Source organism: Mya arenaria, chromosome 7 (genome assembly GCF_026914265.1).
Source record: "Mya arenaria isolate MELC-2E11 chromosome 7, ASM2691426v1".
Classification (NCBI taxonomy): domain Eukaryota; kingdom Metazoa; phylum Mollusca; class Bivalvia; order Myida; family Myidae; genus Mya; species Mya arenaria.
In genome coordinates, this window is record NC_069128.1 from 65,917,940 (window position 1) to 65,934,357 (window position 16,418).

At 33.9% G+C, this 16,418-nt stretch overlaps 1 protein-coding gene across 4 annotated transcripts in view; it reads left to right on the plus strand.

The window, feature by feature from the left end:
• LOC128240803 (uncharacterized) overlaps window positions 1-16,418 on the plus strand; it is a 42,249-nt gene that overhangs the window by 13,409 nt on the left and 12,422 nt on the right. For 2 of the 4 annotated variants that reach the window (XR_008262307.1, XM_052957687.1), the window contains exons 1-8: window positions 7,105-7,259; window positions 9,450-10,033; window positions 11,635-11,739; window positions 12,833-13,021; window positions 13,300-13,518; window positions 13,855-13,938; window positions 14,732-14,869; window positions 16,036-16,070. Coding sequence is in view for 3 of the 4 variants with exons in the window: in XM_052957687.1 (XP_052813647.1) it covers window positions 9,469-10,033; window positions 11,635-11,739; window positions 12,833-13,021; window positions 13,300-13,518; window positions 13,855-13,938; window positions 14,732-14,869; window positions 16,036-16,070 (1,335 nt within the window). In the remaining variant the exon portion in view is untranslated. Of the gene's footprint in view, window positions 1-7,103; window positions 7,260-9,449; window positions 10,034-11,634; window positions 11,740-12,832; window positions 13,022-13,299; window positions 13,519-13,854; window positions 13,939-14,731; window positions 14,870-16,035; window positions 16,071-16,418 lie in introns of those variants that run through there. The other 2 variants (XM_052957688.1, XM_052957689.1) reach the window with 2 other exon arrangements.

Consider the following 16,418-nt stretch of genomic DNA (forward strand, 5'->3'; position numbering starts at 1 on the left):
GTAGTAGTAGTAGTAGTAGTAGTAGTAGTAGTAGTAGTAGTAGTGTAGCAGTGTAGTAGTGTAGTAGTATGTAGTAGTGTAGTGGTATTATGTAGTAGTGTAGTAGTGCAGTAGTAGTATGTAGTAGTGTAGTGGTATTATGTAGTAGTGTAGTGGTATTATGTAGTAGTGTAGTAGTGTAATAGTAGTGTAATAGTGTATTAGTGTAGTAGTGTAGTGGTATTATGTAGTAGTGTAGTAGTGTAATAGTAGTGTAGTAGTGTATTAGTGTAGTAGTGTAGTAGTAGTATGTAGTAGTGTATTAGTAGTAGTATAAAAGTAGTAGTAGTAGTAGTTTAGTAGTTTAGTAGTGTAGTAGTGTAGTAGTGTAGTAGTAGTATAAAAGTAGTATTGAAGTAGTATGTAGTAGTGTAGTAGTGTAGTGGTGAAGTATTATGTAGTAGTGTAGTAGTAGTGTAGTAGTAGTGTAGTAGTGTAGTAGTAGTATAGTAGTGTAGTAGTAGTGTAGTAGTAGTATGTAGTAGTATGTAGTAGTGTAGTAGTGTAGTAGTGTAGTAGTAGTAGTTTAGTAGTTTAGTAGTAGTGTAATAGTATGTAGTAGTAGTAGTTGTTGTAGTAGTAGTAGTAGTAGTAGTAGTTGTAGTAGTAGTAGTAGTAGTAGTAGTAGTAGTAGTAGTAGTAGTAGTAGTAGTAGTAATAGTAGTATATAGTAGTATGTAGTAGTATATAGTAGTATGTAGTAGTATATAGTATTATGTAGTAGTGTAGTATGTAGTAGTGTAGTATGTAGTAGTGTAGTATGTAGTAGTGTAGTATATAGTAGTGTAGTATGTAGTAGTGTAGTATGTAGTAGTGTAGTATGTAGTAGTGTAGTAGTAGTATGTAGTAGTGTAGTATGTAGTAGTGTAGTAGTAGTATGTAGTAGTATGTAGTAGTATGTAGTAGTGTAGTAGTAGTATGTAGTGGTAGTGTAGTAGTGTAGTATGTAGTAGTGTATTAGTAGTATGTAGTAGTAGTGTAGTAGTAGTATGTAGTAGTGTAGTAGTGTAGCAGTAGTAGTGTAGTATGTAGTAGTGTAGTATGTAGTAGTGTATTAGTAGTATGTAGTAGTAGTGTAGTAGTAGTATGTAGTAGTGTAGTAGTGTAGCAGTAGTAGTGTAGTATGTAGTAGTGTAGTATGTAGTAGTGTAGTAGTAGTATGTAGTAGTATTAGTAGTAGTATGTAGCATGTAGTAGTAGTAGTGTAGTGATGTAGTATTAGTAGTATGTAGTAGTGTAGTGATGTAGTAGTGTAATAGTGTAGTAGTAGTAGTGGTGTAGTATTATATAGTAGTGTAGTAGTAGTTTAGTAGTAGTGTAGTAGTATGGAGTAGTAGTAGTAGTAGTAGTAGTAGTAGTAGTAGTAGTAGTAGTAGTTGTAGTAGTAGTAGTAGTAGTAGTAGTAGTAGTAGTAGTAGTAGTAGTAGTAGTAGTAGTAGTAGTAGTAGTAGTAGTAGTAGTAGTAGTAGTAGTAGTAGTAGTAGTAGTAGTAGTAGTTGTAGTAGTGTAGTAGTGTAGTAGTGTAGTAGTGTAGTAGTATATAGTAGTATGTAGTAGTATGTAGTAGTATGTAGTAGTATGTAGTAGTGTAGTATGTAGTAGTGTAGTATATAGTAGTGTAGTATGTAGTAGTATGTAGGAGTAGTGTAGTAGTGTAGTAGTAGTATGTAGTAGTGTAGTATGTGGTAGTGTAGTAGTAGTATGTAGTAGTATGTAGTAGTAGTAGTGTAGTAGTAGTATGTAGTAGTGTAGTAGTGTATTAGTAGTATGTAGTAGTAGTGTAGTGGTAGTATGTAGTAGTAGTGTAGTAGTAGTGTAGTAGTGTAGTAGTAGTATGTAGTAGTAGTGTAGTAGTGTAGTAATAGTATGTAGTAGTAGTGTAGTAGTGTAGTAGTAGTATGTAGTAGTGTAGTAGTGTAGTAGTTTAGTAGAAGTATGTAGTAGTAGTGTAGTAGTGTAGTAGTATGTAGTAGTATGTAGTAGTAGTGTAGTAGTGTAGTAGTAGTATGTAGTAGTAGTGTAGTAGTATGTAGTAGTAGTGTAGTAGTGTAGTAGTAGTATGTAGTAGTAGTGTAGTAGTGTAGTAATAGTTTGAGTAGCAGTGTAGTATATAGTACTGTAGTATGTAGTAGTATGTAGGAGTAGTGTAATAGAGTAGTAGTAGTATGTAGTAGTGTATTAGTAGTATGTAGTAGTAGTGTAGTAGTAGTATGTAGTAGTAGTGTAGTAGTGTAGTAGTGTAGTAGTAGTATGTAGTAGTAGTGTAGTAGTGTAGTAATAGTATGAAGTAGTAGTGTAGTAGTGTAGTAGTAGTATGTAGTAGTGTAGTAGTGTAGTAGTAGTATGTAGTAGTAGTAGTGTAGTAGTGTAGTAGTATGTAACAGTATGTAGTAGTAGTGTAGTAGTAGAATGTAGTAGTAGTGTAGTAGTATGTAGTAGTAGTGTAGTAGTAGTATGTAGTAGTTTTATATGTAGTAGTGTAGTTGTAGTATGTAGTAGTAGTGTAGTAGTGTAGTAGTGTAGTAATAGTATGTAGTAGTAGTGTAGTAGTAGTATGTAGTAGTTTTATATGTAGTAGTGTAGTTGTAGTATGTAGTAGTAGTGTAGTAGTGTATTAGTAGTATGTAGTAGTGTAGTATGTAGTAGTGTATTAGTAGTATGTAGTAGTAGTGTAGTAGTGTATTAGTAGTATGTAGTAGTGTAGTAGTAGTAGTGTAGTATGTAGTAGTGTATTAGTAGTATGTAGTAGTAGTAGTAGTAGTAGTAGTAGTGTAGTAGTAGTAGTATGTAGTAGTAGTGTAGTAGTGTAGTAGTAGTATGTATTAGTGGTAGAGTAGTGTAGTAGTAGTATGTAGTAGTAGTGTAGTAGTGTAGTAGTAGTAAATAGTAGTAGTGTAGTAGTGTAGTAGTAGTATGTAGTAGTAGTGTAGTAGTAGTATGTAGTAGTAGTGTAGTAGTGTAGTAGTAGCATGTAGTAGTAGTGTAGTAGTAGTATGTAGTAGTAGTGTAGTAGTGTATTAGTAGTATGTAGTAGTGTAGTAGTGTAGTAGTAGTATGTAGTAGTAGTGTAGTAGTTTAGTAGTAGTATGTAGTAGTAGTAGTATGTAGTTGTAGTGTATTAGTGTAGTATGTAGTAGTAGTATGTAGTAGTAGTATGTAGTAGTAGTGTAGTAGTAGTGTAGTAGTGTAGTAGTAGTATGTAGTAGTAGTGTATTAGTGTAGTAGTAGTATGTAGTAGTAGTGTAGTAGTGTAGTAGTAGTATGTAGTAGTAGTGTAGTAGTGTAGTAGTAGTATGTAGTAGTAGTAGTATGTAGTAATAGTGTATTATTGTAGTATGTAGTAGTAGTATGTAGTGTAGTATGTAGTAGTAGTGTAGTAGTGTAGTAGTAGTATGTAGTAGTAGTGTAGTAATAGTATGTAGTAGTAGTATGTAGTAGTAATGTAGTAGTGTAGTAGTAGTATGTAGTAGTACTGTAGTAGTGTAGTAGTGTAGTAGTGTAGTAGTGTAGTAGTAGTATGTAGTAGTACTGTAGTAGTGTAGTAGAAGTATGTAGTAGTAGTGTAGTAGTGTAGTAGTAGTATGTAGTAGTAGTGAATTAGTGTAGTATGTAGTAGTAGTGTAGTTGTGTAGTAGTAGTATATAGTAGTAGTGTAGTAGTGTAGTAGTAGTAGAGTGTAGTATTAGTGTAGTAGTAGTATGTAGTAGTAGTGTAGTAGTGTAGTAGTAGTATGTAGTAGTAGTGTAGTAGTAGTATGTAGTAGTAGTGTAGTAGTGTAGTAGTAGTATGTAGTAGTAGTGTAGTAGTGTATTGAAAGTATGTAGTAGTGTAGTATGAAGTAGTGTAGTAGTAGTATGTAGTAGTAGTGTAGTAGTGTATTAGTAGTATGTAGTAGTGTAGTAGTGTAGTAGTAGTAGTATGTAGTAGTAGTGTAGTAGTGTATTGAAAGTATGTAGTAGTGTAGTATGTAGTAGTGTATTAGTAGTATGTAGTAGTAGTGTAGTAGTGTATTAGTAGTATGTAGTAGTGTAGTAGTGTAATAGCAGTAGTGTAGTATGTAGTAGTGTATTAGTAGTATGTAGTGGTAGTGTTGTAGTAGTAGTATGTAGTAGTGTAGTAGTGTAGTAGTAGTAGTGTAGTATGTAGTAGTGTAGTAGTAGTATGTAGTAGTGTAGAAGTGTAGTATGTAGTAGTATTAGTAGTAGTATGTAGTATGTAGTAGTAGTAGTAGTAGTGTAGTAGTGTACCAGTTATTTAAACTTAAGCTATTGTCTTTAATAAACACAAAGACGGAATTAAGCGTGCCGATATATCGACGTAAGAAAACGAAACCTAGTTCGGGCGGTTTGAAAATACCAAAAACCCTTTTTACATATAAATCGATTATTTATATGAATAATAAATATGCAACTTTGAATAAAATAATTTATTCGAATTTATTTCAATTTAAATCAAAAATTAAAAAGCTTATCTGAAAACTCGCTCTTCTTCATGTCTGCGTTATAAAGCACTGATCTGCATCATTTGAGGTTAATACAAAATGAAACAAAATGTGACCAGGTCGGTCTGAATTGACCGTTTGTACTATAGCCGATTTGAATAGATTAGATACCGTCTCCCGAGAGGCGGCGTAATTCATTGAGACGTTTAAACTTCAGCACGTTGTGTTGAGTATTAAAACTTTAAGATTATAAGTTACATCGTCCAAATTACTCATTTAAATAGGTTTGTGGTTTCTATAATTACATATTATATTGGTTTACTTGTATCTCTTGTAAATAGGGTTTTGTAGGTTGATATACAAACAACTGACATATTTGAGAGTCTAGTAACACTTGCAAACGAGCCTATTTCTCCAAATATAGCAACGACATTTTAAAATTAGGATAATAATGCTATCAAGGGCATTAAATGAACTAAATGGACTAAATTATCTCGTTAACACCTCACTGTCTCACTGACTATGTTTTTTCTCTCAACATGTAGTTATATTTTGGTCTAGGAAGGATAACGTACAAACTCTTTTATTTATTATCTAAAATTATTTTAATATGATTATATGCTTTAACAACTGCTAGCTTATAAAGTTATTAAGCGCGAAGACCATGTTTGTCAATGATATCAAATTTCTATTTAGCGTTATAAATTTCCACTAGCGGATCCAAGGGGGGGGTGCATCCTTTCCCCTTAAAAATAGTTAAAGTTTTATTACAATTTAGGAGACAAAAGTAATAAAATACTCCCAAAATGCACCCACTACTCACCCAAACCGTAATGCCAACAGTTCAAGCTAAACAAATTTAGGTTCTGATGGGAGGGGCGCAACTATAAAGGATATGCCCCTTTAGTTACGCCCCTTCTTATGTCAAACTCTTAACCGCCCCTGATTACCTTTCTGTCTACGTAGAAAGTTTCAATAACTGAACGTGTACTTTACATGGATTTAAATTGAAAGCCTTGTTTTAATCATTTGTTTTGCAAATTATGATTTTACAACGATATTTGACTTTATAATGTCAATGTAGCACTCAATCAGCACGTGTTATTGAATATAGTCATGCTAGGCTGAGCTTTCTCAAAACAACCAAATAATAGCGTAGCGTTCAAGTTTAAAGACAGTGTAAAGTGTGTCATCCGATATTTCTTGTTGAAGTCTTATGGATCAATATCCCTGTTTACAAATACACGGCCACTATACGCCAACTCCTCCATTTATCGATGGTGAAATGAAAATGAATTGTCGACCAATTTGTTTCAATATTGTGCGACCTGTGGTGCCAAGAACCCGGTGTTGAAAATGCTCCAACGCGTTTAATGTTATAGTGCCAATGAGTGGAATGTGGATGTAAACAGTGAATATGGTTTCTTATATTTAATTTTTATAGGTTTAAACGATTTAATGAAAAATGGAGAATGTAGTTTCACATACAATTGGCTATGAGTTGTTCTAGATGTAAAAGATCTGAATAAACTTTAAAATCTGATCGTTTAGAACTGGCATAACTTGCTAGAGGTTAGTGTTGACAACGTAAAAATCTGAATTTTCATTAGAATTGTTATCGTACCTAAGGTTTAAGCAATTTCTTTACCTGTGTTTGCCTTTTTTATTGACAAAAGGTTGCCTCGTTACAAATCTTAGAACTTTATTTGTTATACTTGGTGCACTATGCTCGATTTTCTGAACGTTGTGGTGCCAATGAATAGGTTGTGGTTCTCAAAAATTGTAATTTAGTAGGGAACGAATTGTGAAAAAAACAGAAGCAATTTCATAACACGAAAATTAACAATTAACGGATTTAATATCATTTTGGATCTTTTAATATGACGAACTACCACACTGCCTCGCGTATTTTAAGGCTTACTCGATGTCAAAAATCCCGATTTTTACGTTATCAACACTAACCTCAAGCAAGTTATGCCAACTCTAGACAATCAGATTTTAAATTTTATTCAGAACTTTTACACTTAGAACAACTCATAGCCATAGCCAACTACATTCTCCATTTTTATTTACTCGTATAAACCTCTAAAATGATAAATAAGAACCATTCTCACTGTTTACATCCATATTAAACTCATTGGCACCATAACGGAAGACGCGTTGGAGCATTTTCCAGGACATAACAATTTGTTATGGCTCCAATGATTACCCGACTTGAAGAACTTTTCTCCCGAATCGGCCTTGAGAATATTTTTAGATCTGCTAGCATTTCAAGTACACTTTTCTGCATACAAACACCGTAAAAACATTCTGCATGCAAATATTCGATACAAGAGCAAAGCTCCTGGCACCACAGTTTGCACAACATTGAAACGAAATTGTAGCCAACAGGCATTAAAAGTGTTCTAATTCGGTACCACATTCACCGAATATCGAAGTATGTCCGTCTGATATGTTATCAAATAAAACATAAATCATACTCAAGTGTGTAGGGGTAAACACAAGGCACAGCTGCATCAAGGAAGTTTCGACAGCTCATTTTCATTCCACCTCCAATAAGTGGTGGAGCTGGCGGTAAGAGGCCGTGAAGTAATTATTCAAATAAAGACCTGGCGAAGAGGTATATCGATTCAAATATGTAGTGGATGATACAAGGGAAACCAAAGATTGCGTTCATGTCAGGACACAGAAATATGATGAACATAGTGTTTATGAAATAAATTTCTGATGTAGCAATATACGGACTTGTAAAAGGTACACCTTATCTAGTTCATCAAAAGTAAGTTAAGCAAATCTTGAGTGATTTTCTTTTGAAACATTTCAAAAATTTACTTTCGATTTCAAGATTAAACCTTTTTCAAAATGGCTGAAATTTATAAAGAACAAACTAAGCCTTCTTGAAGATACATTGAGGTTTAATCCGAACTTATTACACACCATTATTCTTTAATCGTTACTGTGGGTTGCAATGGCTTATGAGCCAATGCTTTTCGTAATGCATCCTTTATTATCAAATATTGTTTAGTGATAGTTGCATCGATATGATCAACGTAGGACTGCCAGTTCTGTCATCGTTGCGGACGTTCGATATAAGGAACTTGAACTTGGCAGTTCCTTACTGCATTAGAACTCACCTAAGCATGCACTAAGTGTTTCTTAAAAACATTATATTGCATGACAATATATCACCATAGCAAAATCAGTAATTGCAATGCATGAGATACATGTATATTCCATGCTTGAGACAAATTCAATGAAATAGTTTATATGCAATTACATCATTGAAATAAAAAAAAATGCAAAAAAATATATCTAACACCTGTTTTTTTTTATTACAGACGAAATTTCTTAGTACTTTCCCTTAAAATGTGTATATAAACGTTTTTTGAACGCATGACTGATTTTTCCTTGATTTGTGCTGTTGTTCCATGTTTCTTGTTTGTAATATTTTGTTGTTTGGTTATATGTCTTTGGCATTTACCCTGTGCCAATAATCGGATTTTATGTTTAAACTTTTGGCTACTGAGCCTGTTTCTGTATTTTTCCATAAATTTTTTGAATTAGAAACTCTCAAGTTAATGGTATTTAATATTTATATTATATTTGTGTTATAAGCTTGTATGCAAATCTTTCATGGACAATAAATAACCATTCACGGTCACGGTCATGGTGAATAATTCTTAAAACAGGCGCTTTACGTCAGATATCCAGAATGCTTTTTCTCCCACCTCAGATAAGTAGATCGAATAGTTTAACCATGCTAGAAATTCTTATCTTGCCCACGGGCGAAGATAAAATGCCCGTATGGAACTCCTTTTTTATGTTGAAGACTGACTCTGTCTGTAGCATCATGGAAACCTTGTCTTGTGGCAGTTAATAACGCTTATTAATTATATCTCGCTTCAAATGTCACCATAAAACAGTTTTCACGCACCTTTCAAGAAATAATGATTCACTCTCCTTGGAACTATTTAAAGAGCGATTTGACTATTAACATAATCTGAATCACTGCACGCATATCCATGACAACCACAAATTATCGCATATCCATACGCAATTATTTTCACTATGAACAAATGAGTTCCAGCAAAAAAATGTTTTTTACTTAATTTTGTTTAACTGAGGTGGGAGAAAAAGCATTTACCATAGCCGCTCGTGTAAGATTGGTTCATACCGACCCTCGCGCAGGGTGTTTTGCGGAAACTCGGTAAACCTCGTTTCCACAAAAAACACCCCACGCTCAGGTCGGAATGAACCTATCTTACACTCTCGGCCTGGAAGATACTTATTATCCTAAGGTTCTGAAACGTTGTGCGATTATTTGGAATTACCAGTAGATGAATCCTATTTTTGAGGTCATGGTCTAAGTTGTGTTAAATTGGTATAACATTTGGTTTGAAAACATTGGGCGTTTCAGACAGACGACAAATCCAATTCACGGAGTTCTAGTTATCTCTGTCGCGATTCTTGTAAAAGGAAGTCAGTTGCATGCCCATCGGAAGAGGCTATATTGACCACAGTCTCTGTCGGAAACTGTACAAAATCATTTTACTGCTAAAGCTTTACTAATGCAGTTAGGGACCGTCTTTGCAGTCCAACGTCAGACCTTTGTCAACTTAACATTTTTACTTTTTATTTCAAAATATAAATCCTTGAATAAAGTCAATCTAGAAGAATAACATGCATGCTGATATTTAATGTCAGCGTTCAACTTCTTTAAGTCAGTTGAATAACTGACATAATTATTTCAACAAAGCAAGCTAAAATAATCTTCACATGCTACTTTTGTCAAAGTTTGAAAATTTTCGTTTTCTCCCGTAACGCTTTATTTAAGAAAGTATAATGTTTCATTAACCTTTAGTTATGTAAAATATCAATTGAATGAATGTCAGTAATGCCAAGTATGCAGTTATTTCCCATACATTATTGATCATACTTACTTGTTTGTTATTTTTGGTCTGTATTTCAGAGTCGAAGGCACCTAAAACATGGCCTGTAGTCAGGAATTAGGAGGCGAAAATTACGCAAAACTTTGTCAGATACAGGCAGTAGTCGTAGAAGTTTTAAAAGCTCTTCTAGTTAAAGAGACTAGTACCAACGGAAACACGATTGATCAGCTTATGTTCGCCCAGAAGAGAAAGATACTTTCATCTGATATTGGGAGGCGTTTCAGTAGCGTTCTGTTTCCGCAAGGAAATCAAGCCACGGATCTGGACGATTGGGATCTCACATTGTTCTGTTTCATTCTAAGATCCGTATGTACGTTGCCTCCTACACAAGACTGCGATGTGAATGATGTACGTTTAACGAGAAATGCAATTCATCATTTACCAAAGCCAATTATTAGTGATAGGGACTATCTAAAATTTGCGAACGTCTTTAAGACATTCATTGCAAATGCGTTGAATTATCTGAATGATCAACACTTGAAGGCAGAAATCAACCAGCAAGTAGACGAGGCTGAGCGACCAGTTAGCAAACAGGTTATAAAAGCATTCGACGTTGCCCACAAATTATATTTGAAAGATAAATCCATCTTTGAAGATCTGAAAGGTAAACTTGTTTAAAGTGTAAGGAAGTTTTACTATTTGAAATTGTTTTTGAAACAAAATGTCGTGAACAACTGAGTATCAAATTAGCATCCATACAGATGACAGATTCTATTACTATTCCGAAGGCTGTGTCTCAAAAAAAATCTTGACTGAACAGTTGTCACAATCTGAATTGTTCTTTTTTATAAGAAAGTACACACAATCTTAATTGCTGTTTTTTATTAGAAAATGAACACAGGCTGTATTGCTGCTCTTTATGATCAGAAAGTAGGCACAAGCTGCAATGTCTCTTGTTTGCTGAGAAAGTAGGCACATGCTGTATTTTGTCTCTTGTTTGATGAGAATGTAGACACAAGCTGTATTGCCTCTTGTTTGATGACCAAGTCGGCACAAGCTGTATTGCTGCCTTATTTGATGAGAAAGTACGGACAAGCTGTATTGCTGCTTTGTTTGTTGAAAAAGTATGCACAATCTGTATTGTTGTTTCGTAAGATAAAAACACGCACAAGCTATATTGCTGCTTAGTCTGATGTTAAAGTACACACAGGCTGTATTGCTGCTTAGTCTGATGTTAAAGTACACACAAACTGTTTTGCTGCTATGTTCAAGGAGAAAGAAGACACAAGTTATATTGCTGCTTTGTTTGATTAGAAAGTAAGAACAAGAAGTATTGTTGCTTTGGTTGATTAGAAAGTATGACAAGCTGTATTGTTGCTTTGTTTGATAAAAAAGGAGGTACAAGCAGTATCACTGCTTTGTTTGATTAGAAAAAGGCACAAGAAGAATTGCTGCTTCGTTTGATTAGATGTAGGCACAAACTAAATTGCTCATTTGTTTGATCAAATAATAGGCGCAAGAAGAATTGCTGCATTGTATTATCAGATAGTAGGCACAAGCTATATTACCGCTTTATTTTATGACATGGTATGCGCAGTATGAAGTGCTGCTTTGTTTGATGAGGAATATCTTCAAGCTGTATTTTGTGCTTAGTCTGATGTAAAAAGTACGCATAAGCTGTATTGCTGCTTTGTCTAATTTAAAAGTACACACAAGCTGTATCGCTGCTTTCTCTGATGAAAAAGCAAGTCTGTCATATTACCGGTCACTAAACTGTTTAACGTTTTATATCTATTGTAATATAACCGTAAGCTAATTTAGTTAAAACCTAAATTGAATAAATAAACAGCTGAACAACTTGCTGCTAAATTATTGTAAATTATTTAAATGTTTACGTATATAAGTGTTGAAGCAGACTACGTGTTTTGTGCTCATGTCTAATGCTTGTATAATCTGTTTAGCGTATTAGACTGGCAACTAAGCAATTTGACCTATAATTGATCGGTTTAGTTCAATGATGGGCACGTAAATACAGAAACCTCTTCACAAATAACAAGACGAATATTTTTACTGTTTTATTGTGTTCTAAATAAATGATTTTATATGGATATGACCGATAACTCTTTAAGAAATTTGCCTTAAATGAATGGTTCGACGTATTCATTACAACCAATTATTATTTATTTTATTTTAGTCACACTTGGTGATTGGTAATATGATAAGTATTATTTGCCAATAATGCTTTGTGATGATTGCACTTTTCAGAACACACGAACGGAAACACCAACGAAATACGTGAAGACTTGAAAGATCTTAAAGCTGTTCTGAGTACTTTGCCAAAGGAATTCATGTCGCTGTTAAATCCGCCAGGTAGGTTTCAAATATCTTAAATGTTGTAAAGGTAAACATTTTGTTTTATAAGTTAATAGCTTGACAATATTCATACTAGGCTATTGTATGACTAATTCCGATTATGGCTCCTTCTTGAATAAATCGACGCGTTCTTTGAGCACAATATTCTACCTTTGATCTTATTTTGTTTCAATGTTAGTTTTTGTTGTTGGGTTATCGCCTACTTATATCGTGTCTTCTGTTGTTTTATATGTTGATGTATATGTTTTATATATTACGTTCACTTTTTTATTTCAAAATATTTTTATTGTGTTGTTTTATGGTTTGTACAGTGATGCTTTCATTATTAGACGATATGAATACATTGTTTTAAACCTTAAATGTGTCCAGGCAAGCTAATTCAGATGGCTTTCTTGAAATGACTGCTTCGTATGTCCGGTCGTTGAGTCAGTTTACATGTTAGTTTTACTTCTTTTTGTATTTTGTTATCAAGTTTATGCTAGATCAAGATTTTAGATTAAAAGTTATTGATAAAACCTTTGGACAAGTTGAGGCCTTATATCATTTAAAAAGGGACGATCCCTAATAGATTCGTGACCTATTGTACTCGAGTCTGAACGACCATAACAAGGAGGTAAAGCTGTTTTGATGCTTGTGTGATCTGTTGTGGAAATTTGTGCGGTTGTGTCTGTCGTCCAGTGTCGTTTAAGACGTTACCGTATGCCTCTTTAGAGGGGTTATCTTTGAAAGTTTGACTAATCGGCTTATCCCTTTCTTTTTTTTTAAACGTATAAACGTTTAAATACAAGGTTGTTTGTCGTTTTGTCATCCGCTGTTATTGCACAGATAGTTTTGTATTCTACATTATATATGATTCGTTGTTTCTCTCTTATGAATGTTTGAATTGTCCTGCCATAATTTCACAACTATGAATGTGGTGGAATAAATAATTGGTTTCAAGTATTTGTTCTGTGTTTTCACTACATTGTCTTCTTTCTTTAATTATTCATAAGTAAAACACACACACACACACACACACACACACACACACACACACACACGTGCGCGCGTGCACGTCAATGTGTAATATGAAATATTGTATATGTCGCAGGAGAGGTAAGCTTTAAGCTATTGCTACGAAACTGCAGTCCTAAAGCTGAAAGCGAAATCTCGGAAGAATTAGTGAGACTATTCGAAGAGGAGATTGGGCGTACTGAAGGTCTCAGCTTTTCTGATGATGTGAGCACACAGCTTAATGATGCTGTGAGGACAATTCTTAAGCGTCTTCAAAACAAAGGAGGTAAAGGAGTCAAAGGCTCCTTTGTGGGCTCCTACTTTATTTTTTTATTAGGCTGACATGAGATGGAGTGTTTCACTTAGCTAAAGTTTTCCTGAGAAATAGATCTTTTGATTTTGAGATATTATTACAGGAAGGTCGAAAAATTTAATTATGGTAAGCAATTAAAATCAAATTGTTATTGTTCATTACATCCTCTTCACTGAACCTAACACGGTTCGAAACTTAATATGTTTTTATAAACATGCATTGATATTTATGTTTTATATGTTTTGTTACAGCTGACCCAACACACGCTACAAACGGATGCGTGTGTATATTCGTTCGCTTCAATGATTTTACATCGTACATGGATTTTTTGGAAGATACAGTCGATGGAAAATTAATTGAAATTGCAACTCAGCTGCAAACTTCTCTACGGCGCTGTTATGAAAATGACGATTTAAAAGTAGAGATAGCCATGAATTCTGAGCAAATGTCATTTTGCTTTGAAGATACACGTAAAGTATTATAATTACCGTTTTAAATTATAAAATTTACAATATTCCACTTTATATAAGGTGCAAACATGAACTAAAGCCGGAAAGGCAAGACAACTTTATGAATTATTGTGATCTCATATATATGACAAGGCATTTATGTAAGAAAACTGTACATGTTGTTGTTTTAAATTGCACTTCATCATGTATCAGACATTCTTAGAAACCGTTCACACAACAGAAATGTTTTCTATATATTGCTCAAGCGAAAATAATGTATTATTGTTCATAGTACCAAACAATACCCTTAGTAATAAGAGAATGACTAAATCGCGCGTGCTTGCTTTTTTCTTTCAGTGGAATGTTTGAAAAATGTATGTGCAAAGATCAATAGCGCGGAAAAACATTCTAAAAAAGTTGGTCTTAACATGGATCTATCAGGTTTGATACTTTATATCACTGTGAACGTAACTCGTAACAAACATATTACACATTACACTGGATATTACCTATTTATAGTTACCTTTGTGTGTTTCATGCTTTCGTACTCCAAAAGGTTGGGTTGCAAAATATTTAACAACAATATGTCTTTAGACGTTGATTCGAGTTAAACGTAAAAGTAACATTATGCATCAAGGTTGTTTCTAATATTATCATTTTGTTTGGAATTTTGCTCTTCAACTTTGCCTAGCGTCTGCTCAAAGTCGATGCTATTGGCTTTATCAAACGGGACAAAGTCTAATGACGAGTACACTATAGGATATACTGTTTTCTTACCCTCAAGCCATATATAGATATATGACAATGTTTGTTCACATAAGAAGGACAACTTTACTTAGATTGATATTGAAATAGAACTTGGACTTAACTTTATTCTAATGATACAGATGGAAAGACAAACTACTATTTATATTCATCACTATAATCAGCTCTACCCAATCGTCACAAATTTAATAATTTAAGAGAATATAAGATTACCTCAAACACTACTCGTTTATGGTACAGCTTTTAATGATTTAACTATCGCAATTTGAACAAATACAACATGAATGTTTAAGTGTTAATACAATGTGAAAGTTTAGGCGTAATTTACGATATCGAAAAATAATGTATTTCTCCAAACCCTTTTCGATCACCTCAGCTCATGTTGATAACTCGCGAATTTCTTTATGAAACAAATACATTAAAGTATTTTATCGCCTTTGTAAAACTGTAACATAATTTCATTTTCCAGGTCCTTCCAAATTCACAGAGTCAGATATGATAATGTCAACATTTGAGTCTGAACTTCACAAAATGAGTGATTTATACCTCTCTAGTGGTGAGGAAGAGAAATGTCAACAAGCTCTGAAATCCGCCATAGCCAAGTTAGGTATACCTGTTTTGATTTAAATGATGTCTTTTGTTATTAAAGCCCAATCAAAAATATTTGTATACATTCAAAAGGTTACGTTACCTTGAGGAATATGATAGCACAGTTTCATCTTTTGTTATTCATGTGTGAGTTTGATAAAAAGCGTACAGCCGCTCGGTCCAATCCGCATACGTTACACTTTAAGTACGATGATTTCTTTCAAGAGACAAAACAAAAAATGTCTAAAAGCATTTAGATTTCAATGATTTGTTTTTCATTTGTATTATTTGTTTTGTGAAAGTCTCACATGAAATTAATCTGGCCGATGGCAGTCACTATAACTCTTGTATGAGTCCCTTTTTACAAGCCAGAGCAGTATTCTTTAATCATCCTTTTGTATGATACCATCACGCTCATGTTTCAGTCCATAGTCATGAGGAAAAAATACTAGTATGTAATATAAAGTTGCAATGTTTCGACCGGTTATCAAGGCGACCGTATGATTGCTAGAATCTCATTGGAAAATATAAATATTAGAAGTGTACTAGTGTCTTATAATGTTTTGTTTCTGCCTATGAGCATGTCAAAAAAGATATAGCTGTCGATATGAAGGAATTTCTTAAATTCGTAATACAACAGTCACTTTATAAAGAAACTACCCGGCTGTTCAGGCTCGCGAAAAAGTCGCTACATATCAAGGCGGTGTGAACACCGGTCGTGTTATGTTGCCCTGCTAATTTGCAATATCAAAATGCAAAAATGTTTACAGTCTGACTTATTGGCGTGAAGAATATATTGTTTGCACGAATGTTTCCTGGAACAGACAGGAAATACTCCCATACAGCTTAAAACGGGACGTCGTTTGGTTTTAAAATCAGGAAGAAAAAGGCCGTAATAATATACAACGATCATATACTAAAACAACAAGGCACCATTAATACGAATAGGTCTTTGGCGAACATTGACGGATAATAAGCGAAATAGCAAGTACAAGCCGCGAAACGAGGGGGGGGGGACTTTTAGCACAAATCTAGAAAAAAATTCGTTGTCAATTTTAGGAATGGTGTGATGTCCTGAAGTGGAAATTTGTTTGCCTAACATGTTAAATACAGAAAGGTTTCAATACGTCTCTTTAAAGTGGAAAACAGAGACAAAAGTTTTAAGCATGCATTTTTACCTTTCAGCTATAAGCGACATTTGCATAGACGAACGTACAGAGGTATGGACTTTATTACAATCTACTATACAGTCCTCGTTATGTTTTCGATTTATTATTTTCTAATTCCCGAGTTGGATAAGGTAAAGGTCAATCCCAGAATGAGGCTGCTTGGGCTACAAAACGACCCTCCGTTGGCACATTTCGCTCTTCTACCAGAAAAATATCCTACTTCGAATTGTAAACATATATTAATGCAATAGTTGTTCATTTACAGGACTTTTTTTGTACAACATAATATTTTTCTTTCTGAAAATTAGGAATTTTCGAGGTAAATTTATGGGAAAATGACGATCCGTCGGGCGAACCGGATATGACAAAGAATGTCTAAAATGCCCCGGCTATTACTTT